At 36.3% G+C, this 13,485-nt stretch overlaps 1 protein-coding gene across 2 annotated transcripts in view; it reads right to left on the bottom strand.

Moving 5' to 3' along the window:
• IMPG1 (interphotoreceptor matrix proteoglycan 1) overlaps positions 1-11,283 on the bottom strand; it is a 108,059-nt gene extending 96,776 nt beyond the window's left edge. For both annotated transcript variants that reach the window (XM_059942102.1, XM_059942103.1), the window contains exon 1: positions 11,217-11,283. In XM_059942102.1, coding sequence (XP_059798085.1) covers positions 11,217-11,283 — 67 coding nt within the window. The remainder of the gene's footprint in view (positions 1-11,216) is intronic.
• Positions 11,284-13,485: the final 2,202 nt, after the last annotated feature.

The raw sequence follows: 13,485 nt of genomic DNA, 5'->3' as shown, positions 1-13,485 counted from the left end.
GAGGCAGAGTCTGTCCACCATCTGCTTGGAAGTGGGTGGGGAAGACAAGTAGCAGGAAATCACAAAGACCTACCAACAGCCTATAAAAAAATCCCCCAAATTAGGAAGAAGCTAACTTCAGAAGCTGGGAGTGCACTGAGGAAGTAGCAGGGGGCAGGAAGATAGATTTGCTTATGGAACACATTAACCACTTTCCTTTGGTTCCAGCTGTGCTGGTGTCTTTCTCCCTGTGATTCCTAGGGGTGCTACGTATTTGGGGCATATTTATCTCATTAGATTCTAACCATGTCTGAAGTACTTGTATCAGAATCAGCTAATTTAGCCCAGCATCTTTGTTTTCTGAATCTCTTTGTTGCTGACAATTCTAATATTACAAACTATCAAACAGCTACTTTTAAGTTTTAGCGCTCTCATGTAAACCTGGTCTTGGAGTATATTGGGAATTCTGAGTAAAGAGAATTGCATGTACAGTGTTCTCGCATATATTGCCACAAAAGAATGATATTGTAGCTACTCAAGGAGAGCAGAATTGGAACAGATTAAACAGGTTAAACAGCTATACATCTCTGCCTTTCTTATGCATGATAAACTATCACAGTTCTTGCAGAGAAGAAAGATGAACTTCATCTTGAGTACCTGTGGGGCTGAAGTTACAGTAAGATAGCTCTGCCTTCCTGAGCCACTTCCTGAACTTGGGCAAATAATCTCGATGTGCTTCAACTTTCTAACCTACAAAGGGTATAACGATAATTCCAACACCATAGATTTGGATTAATGTTTGCATGTTATATAGTTCTGTCTTGTTTTGAAGATTAAATGAGAAAATAGGTGTCACGATTTTGCAGAAGGCCTGGCACATTGTTAGCTCTTATTATGATGTGGTACCATTCTATTTTGAGGTTTAGGGCTAGGAATAAGATAGGACTAGGATTGTCTGATTTAGCAAATAAAATATAGGACACCCAGTCAAACTTGAATTTCCGATAAACAACTATGTAAATTTAAAAATTTTTAGTATAAGTATGTCCCATGCAATATTTGGGGCACATTAAATATAAATGGACAAAATGTTTCTGTTAAAAGAGAAAGATTGTCAGACTACATTTAAAAAACTCTACTATATGCTGTTTTAACAGACACATTTAATGAAAAGACATAGGGAAGTTGAAATTAAAAGGATGGAAAAATGTTATATTATGCAAACACTAATCAAAGGAAAGTTGGTATAGCTAAATTAATATCTAATGAGGTCAGAGGTCTGCTGTTAAATGTTCCATAACCAGCTCTTAGGGTTGGATGAGAAGGCCTGATTTGCAACATTTGCCAATTTTTCTGTGTTATAACTCTCCCATGGCTGATTTCAAGCCACCGATGTGCTATTATTGAACACAGAGTTGGGGAGAGATGTGAGCAACTGGCTCCTGTAAGTCAGTATGGGCCAGTTCCAACACATCAGTGGACAAATTTCCTTATTTGGCTGAAAGCATTACAAAGATGATGATAGTCACATCATAATGGTAAAAATTTTAAAGTCATCAGAAAGATGTAACAAGTTATAATTTTATGTACTTAATAATATTACCTTAAAATATATAAAGCAAACATTGACAGAACAATAAAGAAAGTAAAATCAACAATAATAGCAGGTGGATTTTAAGAGCTCTTTCTCGGTAACTGATAGAACAAGCAGAAAAAAATCGATAAAGATACAGAGGATTGAAAACGTAACTAAAATTGACTTAATGAACATATATAGAACATTATAAAACAAAAATATAATATAGTATATATTTATATTATATATAAAATATACTTTATTTTCAAGCACAGGGAGAACATACAAGTATTGACTGTATATTGGACTATAATGCACGTACGTTATGTTCTCAGACCAACAAAGAAGTAAGCTAAAAATCAGTTTTAAAAAACAACTGGAAAATTCCCTATATGTTTGGAAATCGAAAAAAAACACTTATAAATAACCCATAAGTCAATGAAGAAATCATGCTGGTTATTAGAAATATCTTTATCAAATGATAAACTGTTACATAATAAAACTTGTGGGATATAGCTAAATCGGTACTTGAAAGGTAAATTTATCTCATTAAAATGCCTATTTTAGAAAAAGAGAAAAGCTAAATATTAATGAGCTAAGCATCTATCTCAAGAGGTTAACAAAAGAAAAAAAAATAAAAGAAAATACAAGAAAAGAAGATAAGTAGAGATTAATAAAATATAAAAGAGAAGATAACATAAAAGAGAAGAAAAAAGACATATAATATAAAAGCCAAAAAACTTTTCCTTTGAAAATACTAATAACAGAAACAAAAAACATAAGAAGGAGAAGATACAATTAATTACTATCAGGATTGAGAAGGGGGACATCATTATATTTTCTATAGACATGAAAAACTTAACAAGAGGGTATGAATAATGTTTTGTCAATAAATTTGAAATTTTATATGAAATGGATAAATTCTAGAAATATACAACTTACCAAAATGAATATAAGAAGAGACAGGAAACCTAATTATTATCACCTCTAAAAAATTGACTCAGTAGTCAAATATCCTTTCATAAATATAACTCTTTAGCTTCATCAGAGAGTTCTATCAAATATTCATGGAAGGGCTTCCCTGGTGGCGCAGCGGTTGAGAGTCTGCCTGCCAATGCAGAGGACACGGGTTCGAGCCCTGGTCTGGGAAGATCCCACATGCCGCGGAGCAACTAGGCCCGTGAGCCACAACTACTGAGCCTGCGTGTCTGGAGCCTGTGCTCCACAACGGGAGAGGCCACGACAGTAAGAGGCCTGCGCACCACGATGAAGAGTGGCCCCGGCTCGCCGCAACGGGAGAAAGCCCTCGCACAGAAACGAAGACCCAACACAGCCAAAAATAAATAAATAAATAAATTAATTAATTAATTTAAAAAAACCAAAAAACTTAAAAAAAAAATTCATGGAAAAAATAACTTTATTTTCATACAAACTCGTACAAAACCTGACAAGGAAACTATGTGAAAAAAATCATAGTCCAATCTTGCTTATGAATATTAATGTAACAATTTGAAATAAAATATTAGCAAATAGAATCCAGCAGTGTGTGAAAAAAGGTCATGACCAAGTTGGACTTATCTCAGGAATGTAGGGCTGGTTTACTATTTGAAAATTTATTAAGGTAATTTTTCACATTAATGAATTAAAAGAGAAAAACCATTTGGTAATCTCAACAGAAATAGAAGAAGTACACAATACATGTCTATATTTATCCATGATTAAAACTCTTAGGAATAGCGAGGAACTTTTTTTACAACCTAATATAGGGAATTTTCAAAAACAAAACAAACACAAAATCTAAAACAAACATCATACTTAATGGTGAACTATGAAAGAATTCTCTTCAAGATCAATAACAAAGAAAGGATGCATGCAATCAACATTTCTCTTTAGCATTATACTGGATGGCCTATGAAGGGCAGTAAGAAAATATAGAGAAAGAAATGATACAAAGACTGAATAGAAAGAACTCAAATTTTCTTTATTCACAAATGATATAATGGAGAAAACTCCAAAGAATCGCTAGTGAATTTTCAGAATAAAGATTGTTCAGCAAAGCTCTGGAATATAAAACCAATTACTTTTTTACATAGAAATGTAATAAGGTAAGGCCAGACACTATAAAACTCTTAGAGGAAGACATAGGCAGAACACTCTATGACATAAATCACAGCAAGATCCTTTTTGACCCACCTCCTAGAGAAATGGAAATAAAAACAAAAATAAACAAATGGGACCTAATGAAACTTAAAAGCAAACCATAAACAAGATGAAAAGACAACCATCATAATGGGAGAAAATTTGCAAATGAAGCAACTGACAAAGGATTATTCTCCAAAATTTACAAGCAGCTCATGCAGCTCAATATCAAAAAATCAAGTAACCCAGTGCAAAAATGGGCCGAAGACCTAAACAGACATTTCTCCATAGAAGATATACAGATTGCTAACAATCACATGAAAGGATGCTCAACATCACTATTCATTAGAGAAATGCAAATCAAAACTACAATGAGGTATCACCTCACACGGTCAGAATGGCCATCATCAAAAAATTTACAAACAATAAATGCTGGAGAGGGTGTGGAGAAAAGGGAACCCTCTTGCACTCTTGGTGGGAATGTAAATTGATACAGCCACTATGGAGAACAGTATGGACATTCCTTAAAAAACTAAAAATAGAACTGCCATACAACCCAGCAATCCCACTACTGGGCATATACCCTGAGAAAACCATAATTCAAAAAAGTCATGTACCACAATATTCATTGTAGCACTATTTACAATAGCCAGGACATGGAAGCAACCTAAGTGTCCATCAACAGATGAATGGATAAAGAAGATGTGGTACATATATACAATGGAATATTACTCAGTCATAAAAAGAAACGAAATTGAGTTATTTGTAGTGAGGTGGATGGACCTAGAGTCGGTCATACAGAGTGAAGTAAGTCAGAAAGAGAAGAACAAATTCCATATGCTAACACATATATATGGAATCTAAAAAAAAAGAAAAAAATGGTTCTGATGAACCTAGCAGCAGGACAGGAATAAAGACACAGATGTAGAGAATGGACTTGAGGACACAGGGAGGGGGAAGGGTAAGCTGAGACTAAGTGAGAGAGTAGCATTGACATATATACACTACCAAATGTAAAATAGATAGCTAGTGGGAAGCAGCCGCATAGCACAGGGAGATCAGCTCAGTGCTTTGTGACCACGTAGAGGGGTGGGATAGGGAGGGTGGGAGGGAGATGCAACAGGGAGGAGATATGGGGATATATGTAATATATAGCGGATTCACTTTGTTATACAGCAGAAAGTAACACAACATTGTAAAGCAACTACAATAAAGATGTTAAAAAAATGTACTAAGGATGCCATTTACATGATCACAATTAATATCAAGTGGCTAGGGATAAGTCCATGATGTGGAGCCCTTTAAAAAGTCATTATGCAACTTAATTGTAAGGTACTAATAAAAGGCGAGATATTCCATGTTCTTGGTAGAAAGACTTAACACCCTAAAGGTATCAATTTCCCCCAAATTCATCTGTGGATCCAACACGATTCCAGTTCAACCTCCATAAGGATTTTTGTGGAACTTGGTGAGCTAATTTTAGAATGTATTCGGGAAGAGTGGAGAGTGAAGAATAGCTTAGACACTCCTGTAGAAAGAGAACTAAGCCAGGGAAACATGGTTACAAGATTTCAAGATAATTATAAATTCGTAATAATTGAAGCAATGTGGTATTAGCTCAGGGACAAAAAAATGAACAAACCCATGCCCATGGCAGAAGAGGTATCACGGAGCAGAGAGAAAAGGAGAAACTATCCACTGAGTGGTGCTAAAACAATTGATTATCAGTATTTTAAAAAAAAAGAAATTGTTTTCCTGCTTCACACACACATACACACACAGTAAATTGTCGTGGATTAAGTATGAAAAACAAAACGTCTTTTATAAGACAATATAGGAGAATATGAAGTTACTAAGGCTAATTCAACAACACTGAAATTAAGAATGTGTGTTCATCAAAGGCTATACCATTAAGAGAGTAAGAAGGCAAGGCTACAAAGTGACAGAAGGTTTTTGAAAGGGAACATCATTGCAAAAGGGTTGGCGTCTGCAACTTAAAAGGAACTGCTCCAAATCAGTAAGAGAAGACATACATCTCAATGAAAAAATTGGTCAAAATACTTGTTCAAGGATTTTCTAGAAGAGGAAGCACAAAAGACCCCAAAATACAGGAAAAGATACTGAACTTCATTAGTAATCAGAGAAATGCAAATTAAAACCACACTGAGATACTATTTCACCCCCAATGCAGAGTGACAAAAAATAAAAAGTCAGGCAATAACAAGTGTGGATGAGGATTTGGAGCCAAAGGGATTCGCACTCCAAATGGCACAAACACTTAGGGAGATGGTTCGGTATCACCTGGTAAAACTGAAAACATGCATTCCTCATGACACAATGATTTCTCTCCTACTCAGAAAAGAGAGAGAGAGAGAGAGAAAGAGAGAGCTAGACGCTGGAGAGATTCCTGGAGAGCACCAGGGGACAATTGGGAATGTCTGTACCAGTGTTGTAAGTAATGCAAAGTCCATCAACAGAAGAATGAATACACGGTGTATCTATACCAGGCAGCAGTATGTCCCAGACAACTCTCAAGCGTCATCTCAGGCCCTCTTAGCCTCACCTGTCTCTCAGACCAGCTCTTCATAAACTCTGACCCATTATGGGAGACACAAGCCCACAGTTCCTTGCCTCTTGCTGTGTCACGGTGTCTGTTTCTCCTGCCCCAGGATTTTCTGTTGCTGCTGAGGTGTGAGAAGCACCAAGACCCACCCGTGGTCCATGGACGGGTACACTGGAAGTGCAGGGAAGTTAATGTCCTTTGAGGTGAACTTTTGAGGAGATCTCTTCTGAATTTTTTCCATTTACCCCTAGGCTCCCAACCTCATGGACAATCTGGAGATCCTGTAGTCTCTAAAGATGGTCCCTTGAAATCAGCCATTGGTCGCACTTGACACCAAGTGCTGGCCGGTTTGGTGAGGCATCTTTATGTTGGTTTTCCCTCTTTCACTGCTTCATCCCTCATTTTCTTCTCCTCCTGGTTGCCTGAAAATGCACTCCCTAAGGAAGAGTAGCAGGTAAGCTCTTGCCTCAGGGTCTGATGTATGCAACAGTGTGAATGACTCTTAAAAATATAATGTTGAGCCAAAGAACTAAGTCATAGGAGAACACACACAACATGAGATAGATTACTTATATAAATACACAAACAAAATGAAGAAATATTAATATACTGTTTAGAGAATACATCTATGGGTGGAAACACTAATGGCAAGCAATGACATGATTAACACAAGATTCATGACAGTAAAGGGGACGAGATCCTGGCAGAGCAGACAGGGGACTTCTAAGATACTATTAATGTTTTATTATTTAACCTGGGAAGCGAGCATGTTATTATTTTTCTCTAAATACCACATATATGTTTTGTACACTCTTGGTGTATATTTCCCAAGTAAGGAGATCTGCAGAAAGCAATGTGTCTAGCCATGGCACGGACTCATGCAGGCTCTACAAGTAAGGCTGGAAAGGAAGGTAGGGGCGGATTGTAAGGACCCTCAAATGAAATGATTGGACTTGATTCTGAAGGCATCGGGGAGACTTTGGAAGTTCTCTTTCCTTGGCTTAGTTTCCTTTAGCCCTTTTCCTAAGGGAGCAGTTATGAAAATAGATGTGGGCGGAGGTGAGTGAGGGGGTCTAAAGATGGCTGGATGGAGAAACCCAAGTTGGAATGTAAGAAGATGCCTTGATAAAGGCACGCAGAAAGACACAGTTTCCTCAAGAATGGCTGAACGTAAATGGGAGAATATTTATCTACTGAATACAACCATATGCTTAGAAGTATTTATCACGGTTCTGCAGCTCTTTCATATTCTTCCCACATTCACTGTGGCCAGAAGAGAGGGGCAGCAGTGGGAGTCCATTCTCAATACATAATCATAACGATGCACGCTGTAGGTCAGATCTGACAGTGGCATTTCCATATATGAATTCTCATTACCACGATTCTGCCAGTCAACCATATCAACTCTCTGTAGGATAAGCTTCAGCATGCAGATTGCCTCGGATCCAGAACAAAAAGTACGCTCCCTCCCTTATTAAAATGGTTCCATCTGACATGGTGCTCTTGATTAGTGAGGCTAAAATCCCAGTGAGACTGTGTCTCAGTCTCAGACAGGGACCTCAGACCCAATGGCTGCTGAAAACCAGACTTTTACTATGGTCATTTCCAAATACCTACTGAATTATAATATAAACCTAGAGACTATTGTGAAAAACAAACTGGTTTCTTGGTTTGCCTCAAATGGATTATTTTAAAACAGCATAAGATCTGTGAACATGGCTGAGGCACCAAAGGTATACAGGATCTGAATTTGCATACAGGATTAGCATGCAAATATGGTTGATACTTAAGGTGGTGGCTCGCTCATGATTGATGGAAATGGCCACGAAAGCAATAGGTCCTGTCAACGCTGCCTAATTAGCTCACACATATAACAGTCCTTCAGTGTGATCAGCAGAATAAGCCTGGAAGGGTCACAAGGCAGCAATCGCCTTTTCTTTTTAAAGCATATAATCTAATAAATGGTCTGAGTGAGGTGTGCTGCCATGGTTTGTTCAATTGGACACAAAGTGTCTTCAATTTCCATGACTGATTTTAAGGACATCTTTTCAGGTATAATTGAAGAAAAATATCTGCCTTCAACCTTTTGAATTACACTGTTCTGACACTGTAGCAGAGATGATAAAATATAGGAGCTGCAAAGTTAACGTGACTGTCGTTGGGCAGCTATCTCAGGTATATAAATGAAGCTTTGTTCTCCGTTCATGGAGCCGCAATGAGGAAAAATAACTTCCTGGGTAATTTTATGAAACGAGAACATATCCCAGTAGTAAAGAATTAGCAAGAACTGGAGTGTCTTCAAATGCAAATTTCCTGACATTTCACAGTTACTAAAATAAATTACCCTACCTTGGTGAGCTAATAATAACTTAGTTAAGGTTTCATTTAGTATAACCAAATATAATGCAAAAAGCCCATACTCTGTATAAACACCATTTCCATTTTAGGGTTTGCTAAGGGTGGCTTTTCTCTCTTCTCTTTCTCCCACACCTCAGAATGTCACAAGCAATTAGATGAAATTGTTTATGGGAAATGGAAAGGTAAGCGAATAAAGCAGTGCTGTACACATAGGATATAACTGGCATCCACATTATGAAAACCGAAGAGAGGCGCTTGGTATCTAGATGAAGTAATTGTTCTTTGAAACTATTGAACTGTCTTTTGTTGCACTAAACGATTTATTTAATGAATGTTTTGAAATCGAAACCATTTCATTTTTATGTAGCAATGGAAAAACTACATTTGAAATCTGCAAAGCTTAAAGGAAACCTTTTGAAATATCGGCATATCTCTGAATCTGTTAATATTCTGTGTTGGGTACATAGCAAACACTCCACTTGTGGAATCAAATTGGGAAAAATTACCTAGCGACATAGGAAACCTTTTGAGAAGAAATTTGGCAATATGAATCAAATACCATGAAACTGTTTATATTGCTTTGACCCAATAATTTTACTTTAGTGAATTTATGCTAGGAATCTTAAATACTGAGAGAGCTTATGCACAAAGATATTCATTGCAATGAATATCTTAATATCATAATAACAATATAATTAGAAACAATTCTTTCTCTTTCTTTAAGTGTTTAGATAAAGCAAATCATGATATCAACTGAAAGGAACATTATGCAGCCAATAAAATGATGCTTGTCAAAGCAAGATAGCAATGTAGACCATTCATCTGATGCAAAAGATGTGCAAAAAGCCTCATATAAAATTGTGTGTGCTGTAGACTGCAATCATGTAAAGATTGAATAAGCATAGAAAAAAGACTGAGGGAACATATGAAGGTGCCAGCATAGGTTGTGTTTGGATAGGTGTACTATGGGTAATTTTCCATATCTTTTGATTTTTCAAATAATCCATAACTTTTTAAAAAGAAATTCTTGACTTTAAATACCCAGTTTTTATGGTCAACAGCTAGTTGTATTGAGTTAAACTCTTCTCTTTTCCAAAAGCATTTTCTATGTAAATACACTCATAATGGTTAGTCAAAAATGGGAAACCGGTCTGGCTGAAGTACATAAACTCTAATTACCCTTGGACCTCACTAATTAAAGATTAACAGAAATTCACAGATCTGAGGTTCTTATGGAATAAAAAGCCCCAAACAAGTAACCATGTAAAGATTTTTTATTATGCAGTTATAATAGTTTGTTTCATAGATATAGGCATATAACAAATTGTAGTTTTTTGGTGAGCTTCTTTCATTTAACTTTCTATATGTAATTATGCTATTTGTAATGGTAATAGCTGATACATAATATATGAAAATAGAGAAAATAGCTAAATTAGTTAACATAATTAATTAAACGAACAAAACCAAAGCTGATTTGACTGGTTAAGTTTCTGAAACTGACAAATTGGTGTGCTTCAGCAGATTAAGCTCAGAATATACTGGAATCCCATCATTTGTTTATAATTAAAATGTTTTTATAAATGTAAACATTTATATATAATTGACAAATTGAAAGGCAAGTAAGTAAACTTTTTCTCCATCCATTATCATTTATAGATAGCAAAACATAAAGGGAATTTTCATATAATCATTTCCAGAAATTGTCTCCTCTCTCCAGATGCAACCACTAAAATGTTACATATAAAATAATTGACAGATCTGTTATTTTTGTGACTTAACAAATACAACCAACTATGTGTTTTACTTTTCTATGGGCACTTTAAAACCAATGCTTCAATAAAAAGGTTGATTGTCCAAAGCTACTTCATCCTTAAAGAAGAACTGAACATTATTGATTTCGAATGTCTTAAAACATTATGTTATAATGGGCAGGCTTATACTTAAAAAAAAGTGAAGCTTTCTTCAACAAGTTATTTTTAGTACATTATTTTTCTTAAATATGCCTGTTTTGTGGCTTGCTTTAATTTTAGGTTCACTTGAAGATTTGATGTAAAAACTTGCAGTGCCTGTTCTTTTACGCATATAACTTTACAAGCAACCAAGTTTCTGAGTTGGTCCTCATCATGGACTCTGAAGATGAAGCACACTTGCTATTTTCTAAGGGAAAATTACTAATGATTTAACTACGAGAGGGAAAGGAATACATTTTTTGTTTGATCATAATTGACAAAGTATTAATTTCATTTTTTTCATGGACCTACTAATTTTATTGACATTAATGTTATGAATTTGTATTCAATGTTTTATAAGAGTAAATAGGATGCATTCATCTCTCCTATTTTGTTAACATAAATTGCACTTAAGATGCAAATATAAAATATATATAAAAATACATATATTATGCAAATATAAAATAAATATTCAGCAAGTGAAAACCATTTCTGACAATCATTCAATCAATCAATCAATATTTATTCAAGGCCTACCATATACGAGCCCTCTGAGATACAGTGGTGACTTTCTTGATTTTGAATGTTCAACTCTGTAAATAGATTTTGTATATAAGCAATTAAAAAATAAACAAATATTTAAATAACTTACCTTTGATTCCTTGAACTTGGAGAAAAATCCAAAGAACAAAAATAGCCCTTCTAGTTTCCAAATACATTCTGGCTTTTGTGCATTGGTACTTCTGGTAACAATCACAGAACAGTCCCAAGTCTCATTAAAAAAATAAAATGACAGAAATATGAAAAATAGTGAAATATTGATATTAGCTGAGTGAGGATAACCTTCTTGGTTTACCTTTATGAGGGTGCTAATTTATGAAGAACATGAGCCAGTGCCTGCTTCTGGAATAATCTCCTTATCTTCCCCTTAGGTGTAATCTCTGCTTAAGGACCAGCCGGAGGAAACTTTATCTCATTAACCTTCTGGAGGAGCATCTGTCAGCCCAGCTAGGGGACCCTGAATGCCATTATAAACAAGTGTCCACAGACAGAAGGAATGCTTTTCTTCCTTAGTTATTCACCTGTTACAGGGACACAGAGAGCCAGGGGAAGTCCGGCCAAATGCAGAAGAAGGCTGACAGTTAGGGTCAAATATTTTCCAAAATGACATGCGCAAGGAACATCCACTGAAAGAGCTTAATTGCCACCCCTGGAAGTATATGGTTAGTCGATATGTCTGTCTCCAGAGGTAGCAAATCTGTCTCCATTCTCATAGAAATGGCCTGCTTTGTAAACTGCTTTCTTTCTGGCATTACACACAGATGACCTTTCTGGTTTAAGTCTGGTTTACATTTTTAAAATTTGTTATTCATGCACAGAGTGTATAGAGTCAAATAGTTCTACAAGATTTGTGAAAGATAATGGTGCCATACCTCCCTCCGTTCAAAGGCAACCACTTTTAATTCTTTAAGCTAATTCTTCTAGTAGCCTCATTTGCACCTCTAAATAGTACGCTTCTATTAGTATTTTTTTGTTTTTCACTTTCAGGCGTTATCAAATAATGAATATTAAGAACATCTTCTCCCCCTACCCCACACAAACCCTCCCCACACTCATAAACATGTACTAGTCCCACCCTTCCATCTGCCTCAGTTTTACTGTATTTTCAGTTTATCGAAAATTCAATCTTATACTATTGTGACCGTATACACGCTACATATAGCTGAGCCTGGAATATACTGTAATTACTAACATGCATTGAACTCTTATGTTGTGATAGACACTGTTCTAGAGATTTCTGTAGATTACCCATATATTTCTCAGTACACCATTATGAGGTAAGTACTATTGTCTCTGTTTTATATTTGAGGAAACCAAGGTATATATGGCAGAGCCAGGTTTTGAACCCAGGAGCCTATGCTCTTTACCAGTAACCTCTAATGACTTTTGCAATTATCCCTAAATTTCCTGAATACCAAACAATCAGTTAATCCCAAATGTCACCCCAGATGTGTAAATTTCCTCCTCATATGGTCAATCACCTCAGATTGTCCATGTTTCCTAGAGCTTTCTAACCTCCTCCAGGCTGTAGCGTTCTATTTCTTGCTATTGTTCACAGCAGTAATCTGGGGTTCTCCTTTCACAAGCATCCTGGGGATTCCTTCACCTCTCTTGTTTTCCGAACCCCAGGTTGCCTTCTTTCTTAACCTAATCTCTTGTTTTTGCAGAGCACATGCTCTGGTAGATTATTGAAAGAAAGTTCACAGTAGATAAATTTGAGGTCTTACATGTTTGAACATGGCTTCCATCTATCCTGATACTTGACTAATAGTTTGGCCAGTGCTATAGGCGAAATGTTTGTGTCCTCCCAAAATTCATGTGCTGAAAACTAACCCCAATGTGATGGTATTTGGAAGTGGGGCCTTTGGGAGATGATTGGGTCAGAAGGTGAAGCCCTCATGAATGGGATTAGTGCCCTAGAAAAGAGGCCCAAGAGAGCCCCCTTGCTCCTTCTGCCATATGAAGACACAGCAGCAAGACCACTTTCTGTGCACCAGCAAGCAGGCTCTCATCAGACACTGAATATGTCTGCCCCTTGACCTTGGACTTCCCAGCCTCCAGAACTGTCAGAAATAAATTTCTGTTGTTTATAAGACACTCAGTCTATACTACTCTGTTATAGCAGCCCAAAAGAACTAAGACAACTGGATATAGAATTCTAGGTTGGAAATAGCATCTACTTAGAATATTGAAGACATTAATTAATCTGTCATCTTCTAGCTTCCTGTGCTACTAAAATCTGAAGTCCGAATTGTTCTTGATTCTTTTTATGGGATCTTTTCCTCTCCAGAAACTTCTAGAATCTTTTCTTTGTCTCCAGTGTTCTGATATTGCATGGTAATCTGTCTGGTTGTGGGTCT

The sequence above is a fragment of the Balaenoptera ricei genome, chromosome 12 (assembly GCF_028023285.1).
Source record: "Balaenoptera ricei isolate mBalRic1 chromosome 12, mBalRic1.hap2, whole genome shotgun sequence".
Taxonomy (NCBI): domain Eukaryota; kingdom Metazoa; phylum Chordata; class Mammalia; order Artiodactyla; family Balaenopteridae; genus Balaenoptera; species Balaenoptera ricei.
Note: the sequence above shows the minus strand (reverse complement) of the source record. Positions and strands in the feature narration are given on the sequence as shown.